This window comes from Ranitomeya variabilis, chromosome 3, assembly GCF_051348905.1.
Source record: "Ranitomeya variabilis isolate aRanVar5 chromosome 3, aRanVar5.hap1, whole genome shotgun sequence".
NCBI classification, from domain to species: Eukaryota; Metazoa; Chordata; class Amphibia; order Anura; family Dendrobatidae; genus Ranitomeya; species Ranitomeya variabilis.
In genome coordinates, this window is record NC_135234.1 from 650,071,594 (window position 1) to 650,089,014 (window position 17,421).

Sequence of the window (17,421 nt, forward strand, 5' to 3'; positions counted from 1 at the left end):
GGTGTTGGTAGAGTGAGTTTAGATTTTTACTCCAGCCTTTCTTGATTTTAGAAGGGCATGATATGCCTATATCTGTGTCTCCTCCTCCTTTTACTCCTCCACCTCTTTTCTTTTCAGCATTTTGTCACACTTAGTGCTTATATATGTTTTGTTGTTATCTCCAGGTCTATGTGTCCGCCATTGTTTTGTGTTTGTTGTGTCTCACCTTTGCCGGATTAGGCAATTTTATGACCACCTCGTGTTTTTTTTGCTATTAATAAAGGACTTTTTTAAATGATATTTTGTATGTGGTGCCTTTCTTTGTAGGTATTTTGTCACCTGACAATAGAAAGATGACATCAACCCCACAAATATGAAACCAACTTGCCACCGCCCCAGGCAAAGGGTCAGAAAAGACGCATCTAATAGATGTGCCATTTCTGGGGTGGCTGAGAGCTGATGGTTTTTAGCCTGGGGGCGGGGGGCAATATCCATGGCCCCTTCCTAGGCTATTAATATCCTGCAGCTGTTTGCATAGCCTTTGCTGGTTATTAATTATAGGGGGACCCCATGTCATTTTTCTTTGTTTGGGGCCCCCATTTTAATAGCCAGAAAAGGCTAAGTATACAGTTGTGAGAGTGTGTGTCAGCACGTGAGCACACTCCCCCCATAGACCAGCACACTGCTCTCCTGAAATACTCTGTGCTCCTGTCACCCTGCTCCCTCCACCATATATCTCTCTCTGTGACCTCCCCATAGACCAGCACACTGCTATAGGGATCACACATAATGCCGCCATATCTATCACATAATACTCCCATAAAGACCACACATATCGCCATATATATTTATTACATAATACTGCCATATAGATCGCACATGATGCCGCCATATATATTCTTTACATAGTACTGCCATATAGATCACTCTTGATGCCGCCAAGTATTATGTTTGATCTGTATTATGGCATTATGTGATGTGTGATCTATATGACAGTATTATATGTGATCTGTGTGGTGGTACTATGTTTGATCAGTATGGTGGAATAATGTAAAAAATATATGACTGTATTATATGATAACTATATTGTGGGATTATGTGTAATCTATGTGGCACTATTATGTGAGAATTATATGGTGGTTTTATGTGTGATCTACATGGTGTTGTGTGTGATCTATATGGCGGTATTATGTGAGAAGTATATAGCGGTATTATGTGAGACGTATATGGCGGCATTATATGAGAACACTGGCAGTATGTGTGATCTATATGATGGTATTATGTGAGAACTATATGACACCATTATGTGTGATCTATATTGCGGTATTATGTGAGAACTATATGATGTTTATAGCCTAGGAAGGGGTTAATACCCACGGATCTTCCCAGGCTATGAATATCAGCCCGCAGCTGTATATTTAGCCTTTACTGGCTATTAAAATAGGAGGATATAAAAAAAACGACATGGGGTTCCCCTATAATTAATAACCAGAAAAGGCTATGCAGACAGCTGCTGGCTGATATTAATAGCCTAAGAAGGTGCTATGCATATCGCCCCCCCTTCCCCGCCTACAAACACCAGCTCAAAGCCAATTCCTGTACTTAGCCTCTCTCCCCACTGCCTTGTAGTGGTGTCATATGGGTAATATTTGTGGGGTTGATGTCACCTTTGTATTGTAAGGTGACATCAAGCTGGCTTAGAAATGGAGAGGCGTCAATAAGACACCTATCCATTACTAATCCTATAGTTGTTAAGGGGTTAAATAAACACACAGCCAGAATAAAGTATTTTAATGAAATAAAACACTACACAGTTTCCTACCTTTATTATTCAGCTAATCCATGCAACGCCCTTGATCTCCTCTAAAAAAATAAATAAATAAAATAAACCAGCAGTATACTCCATGTTCCCGAACACACACATATATAGAGATACACACAGATACGCACATATTCACAGCTCACACAGTCTACTCCGCAGCAAAACCACAGATTTTTAAACCTGCAGTTTTGCTGCGGATTTGCCTAACTGAATGGTAGTCAATGGGTGCAGAAGCGCTGCAGATCCACAAAAAGAATTGACATGCTGTGGAAAATAAAACCCTGCAAATCCGCGCGTATTTTTCCACAGCATGTGCACAATTCTCAATTTCCCATTGACTAACATTGGTTGTGCACTACACTGCAGAATTGATGCAATTCCACGCATCCAAAAATGCAACGTGTACACATAGCCGAAGTGTCTCACGCATGCTATTCCATGTGTATCTCCATCACGCTCCATATGTCTCACTCATCATACCACATATCTCACTCATCACGCTCCAAGTGTCTCACCCCTGCTATTCCATGTGTATCTCTCTCCTCATCATGCTCCATATGTGTCTCACTCATCATTCTACATGTCTCGCTCACTCCCATCAGTCTCTCTCAGCCATACCAATGTATCTCTCCCCTCCCTCCACAATGCCTGGCCATTCACTGCAGACCTGGATCTCCTTCTTAGGCCGGGGACACACTGGTGCGAGATACGGCCGAGTCTCGCTGGTTAAAAGCAAGCTGTGGCACCTGCACTCCGGAGCGGAGCGTGCAGCTGCATAGCAATACATGGAGCCGCACACTCCGCTCCGGAGTGCCGGTGCCACAGCTTGCTTTTAACCAGCGAGACTCGGCCGTATCTCGCACCAGTGTGTCTCCGGCCTTATCTTACTGATGGATGAGTCACAGACAGCTCCACTCAGATAATGCTGCTCCATACACACCACATGTCTTCACTCTTCCTCAGGTCCATGATGCTGCTGAGTCCACTGCGTTCTGCTCCTCTGTAAACAAGCTGTGTTTCTGATGCAGTAACTGCTGGTGATAGTAGGTCACAGGGCAGTCACACAGAAAATGGTACTGCCCTGTGATACTACTCTTCATTCTGCCCCAGGGATACTAGACCACCCAAAAGGGGAGGGAAATGGTGATGTCAGCAGTTACTGTCCCAATTTTCCAGCTAACAGTAAAGCTGGTAAGTCTCACTATAGCTGCTTGAGGTCTAAAACAGAAAATGCTCCCCCTAGTGGTAAATATATATATTTGTAAGAAAATATATATTTTTCATAAAGAAATGTTTGCAAACAGTGCAAACATTGCATTAATACATTTTATTTACTATTTTAAGCTTAATTTCACAAAAAAACAAACTACAAGAAAACTGGTGGCACCTTCCCTTTAAGAATTTTAAGTGTCTATTGTCATCAATAAGAGTAAAAAGAAAAAAAAAGAAGAAAAAATAGTAATCTTACAATTGTAATATCCCTTCACAACCTTGGACGTATAGGTACGTTCAAGGTTGTGTGTTGTGATTCGGTTCGTGGGCTCCCCCGGTGGTCTCTTGTGGTACTGGTGTCCTGCAAGCTTTGCCTTCTCAGTTCACCTGTTCCTATCAGGATGTGGGAGTTCCTATTTAACCTTGCTCCTCAGTCATTCTAATGCTGGCCATCAATGTATCCAGAGTGATTCTGTTGCATGTTCCTGCTCCCAGTTTTCTGCTCAGCTAAGTTGGACACTTTAGTCCTTAAGTCTATTTTTGTATGTTTTGTCCAGTTTGCACTTATGTGAATCTCTGCAGCTGGAAGCTCTTGTTGGGCTGAAATTACCACTCCAGTGGCATGAGTTGTCACATGAGTTAAGGTAATTTCAGGATGGTGTTTTGAAGGGTTTTGCAGCTGACCGCGAAGTCCTCTGTTGTATCTTTCTGCTATTTAGTTAGCGGGCCTCTCTGTGCTAAATCTGCTTTCATACTACGTGTGTCTTTTCATCTGCTCTCACCGTTATTATATGTGGGGGGCTGCTATCTCCTGTGGGGACATTCTCTGGAGGCAAGCCAGGACTGTGTTTTCTTCTACCAGGGGTAGTTAGTTCTCCGGCTGGCGCGCGGCATCTAGAGACAACGCAGGAATGCCCCCTGGCTACTTCTAGTGTGGTGTGTAGGTTTAGCATCGCGGTCAGCTCTAGTTTCCATCACCCGAGAGCTTGTCCGTTTATTCTATGCTTCTGATGTTTCCTTGCCATTGGAAACCATAACAGTTGTGTCCCTGCATTTGGGACACAATATGAGCTATATCTGAAGCTTTGCAATTTATTTATTTCTTTATCCATTCATGAAAAACAATGATACCAAAATGATCCAAAACACTGACTGACGTCAGAACAATTTTTTCATGTACAAGTTTTATAGGGATATATGAATGAGGCCTTAGGGAAAGACCTTACTAGCCCTGTGCAGCCCCCTACCAGATTCTCCCTGTGTCTACTCTAGTTGATTGACAGGTGTCTCCCATGTATCTTCATCTGGAGAGGCTGGTCAATCAAGTGCAGCAAGAAGTAGCTGGCTGAGAGTAGCACCAGATGAGACTGGTCTGTCCCTAGAGTCTACTGCCGGATTTTCAAACTATGTTTTCTCTGAAACCCCACAGCATTATGGGCAAATACATAACCAGCTGCAATTGTAAGGCGGCCAAGGTAATAGTCCTGGCAACAGGCTGTTCTGTTCCTGTTGCATAATTTGGTCACAGAAGAAACTTGTGAGAGTAGATTATATGGGGTAATTCAACATTTATCTTCACAGAACATGTGGTACATGCATCAGCTTCTTAATACAGCATAACAGGAAGTCTGAAGGATCTTTTACCAGAGAAAAAGTGAAACCAAAGTACAACAAGAATATGCCTTACATTCAACTAAGCATATAACAGTAACAACATCGCTATCTACTGTCAGAAAAGTGTAAACTCCTCCTGCACACAAATAAGTCTGTATCTGTTGTATATCTGCCAACACCCTTTCTCAACAGTAAGGACTTATTCAGTTATGCCTAATTTCTTCATCAGTCTCTGATGTCTTTCAGCATTCAATGCCTTTGTGAAAATACCTGCTGTCATATCTTTAGTTGGGAGTACTCTAAATTTAGGATTCCTTGTTCCTGGTGATCTCTCAAGAAGTGAAACTTCACATCAATGTGTTTAGTTCTTGGATTAACTCTTTCCATCTGAACAAGAACTAGACATCCTTGCTTGTCCTCATACTTCTTTGTTGGTCCCAGTTGTTGTTGTTTTAAGTCTGTTAGCAATTGTCTTAATCATAGAACTTCTTGACTGGCATGTGCTGCGCCAACATATTTTGCTTCTGTCGACCTCAGTGATACTGTAGATTGTTTCTTAGGGTACCGTCACACAGTGGCATTTTCATTGCTACGACGGCATGATTCGTGACGTTCTAGCGATATAGTTACGATCTCGCAGTGTCTGACATGCAGCAGCGATCAGGGACCCTGCTGAGAATCGTACGTCGTAGCAGATCGTTTGAAACTTTCTTTCGTCGCTGGATCTCCCGCTGTCATCGCTGGATCGTTGTGTGTGACAGCGATCCAGCGATGCGTTCGCTGGTAACCAGGGTAAACATCGGGTTACTAAGCACAGGGCCGCGCTTAGTAACCCGATGTTTACCGTGGTTACCAGCGTAAAAGTAAAAACAAACAAACCGTACATACTCACCATCTGATGTCCGTCAGGTCCCTCGCCGTCTGCTTCCCGCTCTGACTGTCTGCCGGCCGGAAAGTGAGAGCAGATCACAACGGTGACGTCACTGCTGTGCTCTGCTCTCACTGTACGGCGGCACTCAGTCAGAGCGGGAAGCAGACTGCAAGGGACCTGACGGACATCAGATGGTGAGCATGTACTGTTTTGTTTTTTTTACTTTTACGCTGGTAACCACGGTAAACATCGGGTTACTAAGCGCGGCCCTGCGCTTAGTAACCCGATGTTTACCCTGGTTACCAGCGAACCTCGGCATCGTTGGTCGCTGGAGAGCGGTCTGTGTGACAGCTCCCCAGCGACCACGCAACGACTTACCAATGATCACGGCCAGGTCGTATCGCAGGTCGTGATCGTTGGTAAATCGTAAAGTGTGACGGTACCCTTAATAATCCAGCTAATTGGTCTGCTTGAGAGCAAGAAAAAATAGCCACTGGCAGATTTCCTGTTAATTGGATTTCCAGTCTGTTAGGTGTCGAGTTCCCACCGCTGCACAGTGGGAATCTCAAACCATGTCCGCTGCAGTCTCCCATTCTCCTCCAGCCGCAGTGGAGCCCGCTCAGCAGAGATATCTGGCTCAAGCACATACTGTGCGTTTGGTTACAGCTGCCTTTCCAGGCTCAACCTTTGTAACCAGCATTGATCAGCGGCGAGCAGACGTTCCAGGGACTAAGTCCTCCTTTTCTTCTTCTGAGCATGTCCATGGGAGACCTCTCATTGGAGGTCGGGGGTCACATGCTCATGTCCTGTAGCGTCTCCGATTGGATCACTATGAAGGTCCTGGAAGGCTACAGCTATAAAAGGTTTGCATGGCCGCTCAGCCATGCGCTAGTATAAAACTGAAATTGTGTGTGTGTGGATGTATGACTGAATCTGGTGAAATCTCCTTAATAGTGATGAGCGAATATACTCGTTACTCAAGATTTCTCGAGCATGCTTGGGTGTCCTCCGAGTATTTTTTAGTGCTCGGAGATTTAGTTTTTCTTGCCGCAACTGGATGATTTACATCTGTTAGCCAGCATAAGTACATGTGGAGATTCCCTAGCAACCAGGCAACCACAACATGTGCTTGTGCTGGCTAACAGATGTAAATCATTCAGCTGCGGCAAGAAAAACTAAATCTCCGAGCACTAAACAATTCTCCATTTTTCTGAGAATAGCCTTTAGCTACGAGTCTTGTTCGGTATCGATCAGCTGTGCCATCTGCTTGGTATTTTACTTTAAAAACCCATTTACAGCCTATAGCTTTCTTTTGGTAGTTCTCTCAGTGTCCATGTCTTTGAATCATGCATGGTTTTTATTTCTGTTTCTGCAGCCTTTATCCATTTGTTGGCCTCTTCTTCTGAAAGTTGAGATGTGTCCTCCCAAGATATAGGTTCATAAATTTTATTTGTACTTGACTTGTATGAAAGACGTTGAGGTAGTCTTCCCTTGTTTTCTCTTATTGAGCATCTTGGTGCTGTGTATGTATGGAGCTGTAACTTCTTTCTCATCAGATGTTCCTGCAGTTATATCACTGTTGTTCCTCTCACTGATACACTGTTACTCACTGTGATTCGGTCTGTCTTGGGATCTAGGATTCTGTATCCTTTGCAGTTGTCATTATATCCGACAAATATTTCTTCAATGGCTCTGTTTTTAAGTTTGGAGCATTTTTCTTCTGGAATAAACACAAAAACTTTGCAACCAAAAACTCTTAAATGATTCACACTTGGTTTCTTACCTTGCCTCAGTTCATATGGTTTTTTTTCAGTTCTCTTAAAAAAAAAGTCTGTTTTGCAAATAAGTGGCTGTCATTGCTGCTTCACCCCAGTATTTCTCTGGTTGTTTGGAGTCTGTTAGCATACATCTTATCATTTCAGTTCTGTTTTTTATTTCTGCTACCCCGTTGTGTTCAGGTGTGTATGGAACAGTCTTTTAATACTCCATTTCATTCTGTCTTAAGTAGTTTTCTATTTGGTGTCCTGTAAATTCACCTCCATTATCACTTCTGATGATGATTGACTTCCTCTGAAACTTGTTATTTGACTTTGTCACATAGACTTCTAATTTTTCAAAAACTTCACTTTTGTTCTTTATCAAGTACATGACTGTGTATCTTGAGTAGTCATCTATGAAGGTCACCATATATCTATTACCTCGTGATGTGGTCACTTTCATGGGTCCACATACATCAGTGTGTACCAAGTTAAGTGGTCTTGTGCTTTTTGTCTCACTCTCTTTAGGTATAGATACTCTTGTAGCTTTAGATTTTATACAATATTCACATTTTATGGTAATTGAGCAATCACATATCAATAGGTCTTTTGTGAAATTCTTCTTTTGTAATGTCATTATACTCTCAGGATGACTGTGTCCTAGACGTCTATGCCACATGTGAATACAATTCTTGTGATCATGTGTACATAACTTCATCTGTTCCTTTAATGTGTCTAGACGATATAATTGTTCACCTGCTTAGACATTAATTATTACCTTATAGGATTGTACAAGTATCATCTTTGAATTTTACAGTAAGTCCTTTGGCTGTCAGACGCTTTACGGATAACAATCCTCCTTCTTGTCCTGGAACATATAACACATCCTTTACTAGTAATTTTGAATTATGCCCAAATCTATCAAGACAGATTAGCATTCCTTATCCAATACTTTCTGCAATTATTTTACTCCCATCTGCATAAATTGCTTCCTTCTTATTTTAATCAAGTTCAGTAAAGAAGCTTTTTTCACTAGTCATGTGACTTGTTGCTCCTGAGTCAATAAACCAGCCTGACGATGACTCTTTATCAGTTACTTTAAATGTACCATTCCAGTGACCTGCATGTGGGTTAGAAATTGTGCTTTTTGCTTTCTATTTATTCTCCATTTGGTGTAATTTCTGTTGTTCTGCTTTCCATACAGTACAGTCTTTCTTTAAATGTCCCTTTTTCTTACATCTGAAGCATTCTCTTGTCTTTGTATTATGGGGCTTCTTGTCTGTCGCTTTAAGCATTTTCACTATCCCTTTCATTGGAATAGTTTGTTTGCTCTTTCCTTCTATGATATTCATCTTTAAGTCTGGTCTTTACAAACTCTAGTGTAATGTCTGCTTCAGGTCTTGTCTCTAGTGCATTTATTAGGCTACGTTCACATTTGCGTTGTGCGCCGCAGCGTCGGCGCCGCAACGCACAACGCAAATAAAAACGCAGCAAAACGCATGCACAACGCTGCGTTTTGCGCCGCATGCGTCGTTTTTTTCATTGAATTTGGACGCAGCAAAAATGCAACTTGCTGCGTCCTCTGCGCACCGACGCGGGCGCCGCAGCGACGCATGCGGCGCAAAACGCAAGTGCGCCGCATGTCCATGCGCCCCCATGTTAAATATAGGGGCGCATGACGCATGCGGCGCCGCTGCGGCGCCCGACGCTGCGGCGAGGACCGCAAATGTGAACGTAGCCTTAGAGCAGTGTATGAATCTGGTAAACTGCACAATAATATTGCTGCTACATACTGTAGCTTTCCTTAATGACTTCACCAACTGATCTAGGCTGTGTTACCACCTCCATCATGGAGTTTATATGCTCCCACATGTCTTTCCTTGCATTTAATCTCATCTTGTAAAGTTTTCTTAGCAGGAATAGTTTGTGATTTAAGCTTGATCTTTCATGTATCTTTCTCAATGCTTCCTACATTCCCTTTGCTGTATTCTCATTCCTTATGTGAACTAACTGATGCTCCTCCACTAATAAGCTGATAGTAGCTCTTGCTTGTCTGTTTTTCTTATCCCATGTCTGATTATTATCATTGGGTCTGTCTATAGTGATTACCTACCAAAAATCATCTTTAGACAATAATATCTCCACTTTGAACTTCCATAACTGATAGTTCTCATTGTTCAGCTTAGCTGCTTAGCTCTGAACTGCTGCTCATCTTTTACTTATTTGTCTTACTTTGGAGAGAATTGCTCTGAAGTATTCATTTGCATTCGCCAAGTCCTTGTTGTCTTCTATGCTGGGCCCATAACCTGTTGCATAGTTTGGTCACAGAAGAAACTTGTGAGAGTAGATTATATTTGGTAATTCAACTTTTATCTTCACAGAACATGAGGTACATGCATCAGCTTCTTAATACAGCATAACAGGAAGTCTGAAGGACCTTTTAACCAGAGAGAAAGTGAAACCAAAGTACTGTACAACAAGTATATGCATTACATTCAACTAAGCATATAACAGTCACAACGTCGCCATCTACTGTCAGAAAAGTGTAAACTCCTCCTGCACACAAGTCTGTATCTGTTACATATCTGCCAACAGTTCCCACACCCTGGCACCTCACAGAAAAAATACAGTGTCTCTTTTCCTGCATATACAGCATGTGCAACAGAACAGTCACTGTCAGGTTTCCCTCGGCTGCTGTTGCGTTGGCTCCGCATGCATGAGCCCCAAAAATCACTTTGGAATTGAGTTTTTTTTCCAACAGATTAACTTTACTGGACAGCAGCGCATTCATCACATAAGCAGCACAGGTTAAACACAGAGGCATCTTATCTTTCCCTGCCATCTGGGCAGCTCCTATCTTCTCCTCCAGCTCCCTGTCAGCCCCTCATCTGTTTCCTTAGGGAAAGGTGCTGGGAATGCTATCTCAGCTGCTCCCGCCCTGGTCTTAGACCCTGTCCTTCTTGGGGATGGTCCTTTTAAGCTAGTGCCCGACTGCACTATTCCTGGCCTGGAGCCCCTTACTGCCATTGCAGCTTTATCCCCACGGCTGTCTGACTGTGTCACTCTTCCTTACATCTCTCCCTGGGCAAGGCTGCCGGGCTCTGCTGCCTATCCAGGAAGTACTCCTATATCCCTGTCCCTGCTCTGTTCTAACTCCTCCCCATTAACCAACTCCCATGCTGCCTGTACCTTACTAACACTTCTATCTATTCTATACTATCCTATATCTATCATGCCCCCTCTATTCTAATCCCCCTACGGTCCTTTATTGTCCCTAAGCTTATACACAATACATAACACCTGCATCACATTACAGTATACTAGCATCAGTAAACATGTATAAACGTTACATTTCTCATTAATACACCATGGGGTGCTGCATGTAATCTGTGAACAGTGACCAGGGGAGAGGAGGCACATGAGGGTCCCTGCCACCTCCTTACACAATCATGCAGCCAGTCCTGATTCATGCTGAGTGAATCCCATACTAAGGTCCATTTAACTAGATGCCATTAGAAGCTGACATCTTTGCAACTGTATTTTTTATTGACCAAATACATGTTATATATATCAAAAACACTGTTTTGCATGTCCAATTTCTATGCATATCTATACAGGGCTCACGATTAATGGGTACACCCTCTTTGAAAAGTAAGATTTTAATCAATGTCTCACTAATTAAGAACATTTTCTTAAATTTGGACAAAATTGAATTTCACTGAATACTTTTTTAACGCCTAACATGAAAGTAAGGTTAAAGCACCACTAGAGGTTTTTTTTTTAAAAAATTTTACCACTGGATTGGTGCTTTTAATCTAAAGTCCCTGCCCCTGCTCTCATACTTACCTGCCGCTGTCTTCACCTTCTATCACCACTGCTCCTGTCGGCCTCCATGAGTTTTGACCTGCCAGATCGATCAAGTGTTTGCTGGAGGGAGCTGGAAATAATTTTTCAGTGCAAGTCTACGAGAGCCTCATTCTTGAAAGCTTATGATGTACTGTAACTTCTGACTTCCAGCCAGCGAGAAGTTGCGGTCACAACATGGAGCACTTCGGTGCTGGTAAAAGGTGAAGTCACCAGTAGAAAAGTATAATACTGTGGGTAGGGGCTTTAGAGTAGAAGTGTAGTAGTATTGTGTATGACCTCCATGATTTCTAAGGACATAATCAATTTTTTTAGGCATGGAATGAACAAGTTGGAGGTGTATTGAAATATCTATCTTTTTCCATTCTTCATGAAGGACCTCTTTTAGAGCCTGGATGCTGAATTCAACTTGAATCACTTGTACCCTTTTCTTCTTCAGAAATGCAAGAGTGTGTTTTGTTTTGGGTCATTGTCATGTTGGAAAAGTGCATGCCTACCAAGGACACAGAGTGATGGGAGCATCTTCTCCATCATGGAGCAGTACAGCTGTGATTTCATGATACTATCAATAAACTGTAGCTCCCAACACCAGCAGTGTGTTGTGAACTCTGTTTTGGGCTCCCTCTTGTGGTCACAAGTGGTACTGTGTGAGTGCTGTCTTTGGGCTCCCTCTGGTGGCTCTTTGTGTCATTCCGCAGGTCTGAGGCTGGTTCAGCTGCCTCGTTATCTGTTAGCTGGTTTCCTTTTTAGCTCACCTGGACTTTCAGTGGTTGCCTGCTGTCGATGTATTCAGTGCTATTTTGATCTCTCCTGAATCCCTTCGTTATCAGTCTCGCCGAGAGAAGCTAAGTTTCTGTTTGGTTATTTTTTGCTCATCAGTGTTCAATATGTTTCTTGGTTATTTATTTGTCCGTGTCCAGCTTGCTAATATGTGATTTCCTTGCTTGCTGGTAGCTCTAGGGGGCTGAGTTTCTCCCCTCACACCATTAGTTGGTGTGGGGGTTCTTGTATTCTCAGCGTGGATATTTTGTATATGGTTTTTTACTGACCGCACAGTTCCCTGCCTGTCTTCTGCTATCTAGTATTAGTGGGCCTCATTTGCTGAATCTGTTTTCATTTCTACGTTTTGTATTTTCCCCTTACCTCACCGTTATTATTTGTTGTTGGCTTCCTATATCTTTGAGGTAATTTCTCTGAGGCAAGTGAGGTCTTACTTTCTCTATAGGGGTAGCAAGTTTCTCAGGCTGCGTCGAGACATCCAGGAATTTAGGCACGTTCACCGGCTACCTTCAGTGTGTTTGGTTAGGATCAGGTTTTGCGGTCAGTCCAGTTACCACCTCCCTAGAGCTCGTTCTATGTTCAGTAACTTAGCTAGTTCATTCTGTGATCCTCAGCCACTAAGGATCATAACAGTACAGCAGGCCATCCTGGGATTTTTGGTACCAGAGATTTGGTGGCTAGGTCCTTCTGGTGGCCTTCCTTGTCGCGGGATGTGCGTTCCTTTGTGCAGTCCTGTGGGATTTGTGCTCGGGCTAAGCCTTGCTGTTCTCGTGCCAGCGGTTTGCTTTTGCCTTTGCCTGTCCCGAAGAGGCCTTGGACGCACATTTCCATGGATTTTATTTCGGATCTTCCAGTCTCTCAGAGAATGTCTGTCATCTGGGTGGTGTGTGATCGTTTTTCCAAAATGGTCCATTTGGTGCCCTTGCCTAAGTTGCCTTCCTCCTCTGATTTGGTTCCTCTATTTTTTCAGAATGTGGTTCGCTTGCATGGCATCCCTGAAAATATTGTGTCTGACAGAGGATCCCAGTTTGTGTCCAGATTTTGGCGGATCTTTTGTGCTAAGATGGGCATTGATTTGTCTTTTTCGTCGGCCTTCCATCCTCAGACGAATGGCCAAACCGAGCGAACTAATCAGACCTTGGAAACTTATTTAAGATGTTTTGTTTCTGCTGATCAGGATGATTGGGTGACTTTTTTGCCATTGGCCGAGTTTGCCCTTAATAATCGGGCTAGTTCTGCTACTTTGGTTTCGCCTTTTTTCTGCAATTCTGGTTTTCATCCTCGTTTCTCCTCGGGTCAGGTCGAGCCTTCTGACTGTCCTGGGGTGGATTCTGTGGTGGATAGGTTGCAGCAGATTTGCAACCATGTGGTGGACAATTTGAAGTTGTCACAGGAGAAGGCTCAGCGCTTTGCCAACCGCCGTCGCGGTGTGGGTCCCCGACTTCGTGTTGGGGATTTGGTATGGCTGTCTTCTCGGTATGTTCCTATGAAGGTCTCCTCTCCTAAATTCAAGCCTCGCTTCATCGGTCCTTATAAGATTTTGGAAATCCTTAACCCGGTGTCATTTCGTTTGGACCTCCCAGCGTCGTTTGCCATTCATAACGTGTTCCATAGGTCTTTGTTGCGGAGGTATGTGGTGCCTGTGGTTCCTTCTGTTGAGCCCCCTGCCCCGGTGCTGGTTGAGGGCGAATTGGAGTACGTGGTGGAGAAGATCTTGGATTCTCATGTTTCTAGACGGAGGCTTCAGTATTTGGTTAAGTGGAAGGGCTATGGTCAGGAGGATAATTCCTGGGTTTTCGCCTCTGATGTTCATGCGGCCGATTTGGTTCATGCCTTCCATGTGGCTCATCCTGATCGCCCTGGGGGTTTTGATGAGGGTTCGGTGACCCCTCCTCAAGGGGGGGGTACTGTTGTGAACTCTGTTTTTGGGCTCCCTCTTGTGGTCACAAGTGGTACTGTGTGAGTGCTGTCTTTGGGCTCCCTCTGGTGGCTCTTTGTGTCATTCTGCAGGTCTGAGGCTGGTTCAGCTGTCTCGTTATCTGTTAGCTGGTTTCCTATTTAGCTCACCTGGACTTTCAGTGGTTGCCTGCTGTCGATGTATTCAGTGCTATTTTGATCTCTCCTGAATCCCTTCGTTATCAGTCTCGCCGAGAGAAGCTAAGTTTCTGTTTGGTTATTTTTTGCTCATCAGTGTTCAATATGTTTCTTGGTTATTTATTTGTCCTTGTCCAGCTTGCTAATATGTGATTTCCTTGCTTGCTGGTAGCTCTAGGGGGCTGAGTTTCTCCCCTCACACCGTTAGTTGGTGTGGAGGTTCTTGTATTCTCAGCGTGTATATTTTGTATAGGGTTTTTTACTGACCGCACAGTTCCCTGCCTGTCTTCTGCTATCTAGTATTAGTGGGCCTCATTTGCTGAATCTGTTTTCATTTCTACGTTTTGTATTTTCCCCTTACCTCACCGTTATTATTTGTTGTTGGCTTCCTATATCTTTGGGGTCATTTCTCTGAGGCAAGTGAGGTCTTACTTTCTCTATAGGGGTAGCAAGTTTCTCAGGCTGCGTCGAGACGTCCAGGAATTTAGGCACGTTCACCGGCTACCTTCAGTGTGTTTGGTTAGGATCAGGTTTTGCGGTCAGTCCAGTTACCAGCTCCCTAGAGCTCGTTCTATGTTCAGTAACTTAGCTAGTTCATTCTGTGATCCTCAGCCACTAAGGATCATAACACAGTGCTACTGGTGTTGGGGAGCTACGTTTGATTGATGGTATCTTGAATTCACAGATATACTTCACTAAACTGAAATAAAATGAACTTTATTAAATTCATTGTAGACAAAAGCACACATGTAATCTGAAACAAAAAAAATGTTGCAAAAAAAGTGACAATATGAATGCAGCATTTTTGCAGCCAAGAGATCTGGCTTTGACTGCAGAAAAAGACACAGCAAAAACGCTGTATGTGAACTAAGTCTTAAGGTACCTTCACACGAAGAGACGCTGCAGCGATAGCGACAACGATGCCGATCGCTGCAGCGTCGCTGTTTGATCGCTGGAGAGCTGTTACACAGACCGCTCTCCAGCGACCAATGATGCCGAGGTCCCCGGGTAACCAGGGTAAACATCGGGTTGCTAAGCGCAGGGCCGCGCTTAGTAACCCGATGTTTACCCTGGTTACCAGCGTAAAAGTAAAAATAACAAACAGTACATGCTCACCTGCGCGTCCCCCGGCGTCCGCTTCCTGTACTGTGTGAGCGCCGGCGCCTAACAGCAGAGCGGTCACGTCACCGCTGTGCTTTTACTTTCACTTTAGGGCCGGCGCTCAGTCAGAGCAGGAAGCGGACGGCAGGGGACGCGCAGGTGAGTATGTACTTTTTGTTTTTTTTACTTTTACGCTGGTAACCAGGGTAAACATCGGGTTACTAAGCGCGGCCCTGCGCTTAGTAACCCGATATTTACCCTGGTTACCAGCGTAAAACATCGCTGGTATCGTTGCTTTTGGTGTCAAACCTGACGATACACGCCGGTCTGACGACCAAATAAAGTTCTGAACTTTATTCAACGACCAGCGATATCACAGCAGGATCCAGATCGCTGCTGTGTGTCAAACACAACGATATCGCTATCCAGGACGCTGCAACGTCACGGATCGTTGTCGTTTCGTGTGAAGGTACCTTTACAGTCAGATAAGTACAGAAAAAGTGATACAAACATTAGTACATTCAACTTTAGTACATGTCAGTATGCAAAGGAAAACTTTACTAAAGTTAAAATATAGATGTTTTGTATATCTGCAGAAAGAAAAGGAACAAATGTGCAGAGCAAATGTGCACCACGTCCTTCATTAACATTGTCTTATCACTGTTTGCCTGTTATTTTATACACAGAAAACTCAAATGGCGAGAGAAGTGTTCTTCGCTTTCATCTATCTACCGACAAAGAAAAGCGAGAGGAGATCCATCAGGCACATCTGTGGTTGTACCTCAAAACTACATGCCGCAACAAGATAACCCTATCAGTGACTGGTAAATTTATGCCTAAAGACTATTCAATAGAAGGCACAGCCCAGGCTACAGCTGTAAGCGGTGGCTGGTATATGATTCCTTTACAGATGTTCTCTGGAGAAGCCCTAAACGAGGGAACAGAAAATATGTACATAGAACTGATGTGCCTGGACTGTCACAAGCCGCTGAAAATGGATAATATTAGCCATGTCCATCGTCCGTTTCTGGCATTAAAAGTTCACAACAAACAGGAGGATGCGCGAATTCGGAGACATATCATAGAGTGCACTGGTGACATGCAAGTATGTTGTCTGAAGAAATTTTACATCGCTTTTAAAGATATTGGCTGGAATAACTGGATAATTAGCCCAAAGGGTTATTTTATGAATCTGTGTGAAGGAATATGTCCTGTTCACCTGGCCAGGTCTCCAGGAATTTCATCATCCAGTCATACGGCTATCTTAAGCCTGATCAAAGCAAACAACGCATATTCTAACCTGAGTCTGTGTTGTGTTCCAACAAAACGAAGGCCTCTCTCTTTTCTTTACTTTGATATCAACAATACCATTGTCAAGTCAGACATTCCCGATATGATTGTAGAAAGCTGCGGTTGCACTTAGTGTGTGTACAGTACATTCTCCTCCTCTTTAGCCTTGTCACTTGTGTTACTCATGTGAACTCATGTCATAAACTTTTTCTAAATTATTTAAATGCTTATATAGTCTCTGTTCCCTCCTGTTCGTGTAGAGCAGCAATATAAAAAGCTGATACCAGAGATGTAACCCATAAATAAAACTGCAAACAGCAGGAATATAATGATCTTTTAGGTGTCATTGCAACCAGGAAAATCCAGTAGTTGAAATTCTTCACAATGTTATGAGCTGCCAATGAGGGGAACATGTTAATGATATGAATGGGTTTGTGTCTATGGTTACAGACTGCGAACATAGCCCATGTGTTAGCCATGTATTAAAGTAGTTAACTCATGAAAACAATGACCTGTAATCACTATCTATACACAGTGTCTCACAAAAGTGAGTACACCCCTCACATTTTTCTAAATATATTATTTTATCTTTTCATGGGAAAACACTGAAAATATGACACTTTGGTACAATATAAAGTAGTCAGTGTACAGCTTTTGTAAGACAATGTATATATGATTGCTGGAGGCCCCACCATCGGAATCCCCGTTTCCTAGCTCCTGTCTGAGTTTGAATTAAGCAAAGCCACACATGCGCACTACTGTTCCTTTCCATGTCTGTAGGACTGATGATGATAACTGAGTACTGTCCTTCACAGTCTCTGTTAAGCTGCATTCAGACATTCGTGTGAGTTTTACCAACTGAGAGAGACGGACGTTTTTTTTTCTCTTTTTACTTGCATCTGTCTTTTTTTAGCTTCTGTTTTTTTTCACTGAAGCAGGTATACTGAACTCTTATTTATCCATTTAGTCTTAGCAATGTATAAGTTGAAACTTGGAAGGAACTCTGAAGTACACAGTTTGTCTTCAGTGTGTCTTCC

The 17,421-nt window shown here is 43.2% G+C and overlaps 1 protein-coding gene across 2 annotated transcripts in view; it reads left to right on the plus strand.

Moving 5' to 3' along the window:
- LOC143816837 (inhibin beta C chain-like) overlaps positions 1-16,885 on the plus strand; it is a 30,437-nt gene extending 13,552 nt beyond the window's left edge. The window contains exon 3 of one of the 2 annotated variants that reach the window (XM_077297725.1): positions 15,781-16,885. In XM_077297725.1, coding sequence (XP_077153840.1) covers positions 15,781-16,517 — 737 coding nt within the window. In that variant the 3' untranslated portion in view covers positions 16,518-16,885. The remainder of the gene's footprint in view (positions 1-15,780) is intronic. The other variant, XM_077297726.1, reaches the window with a different exon arrangement.
- Positions 16,886-17,421: the final 536 nt, after the last annotated feature.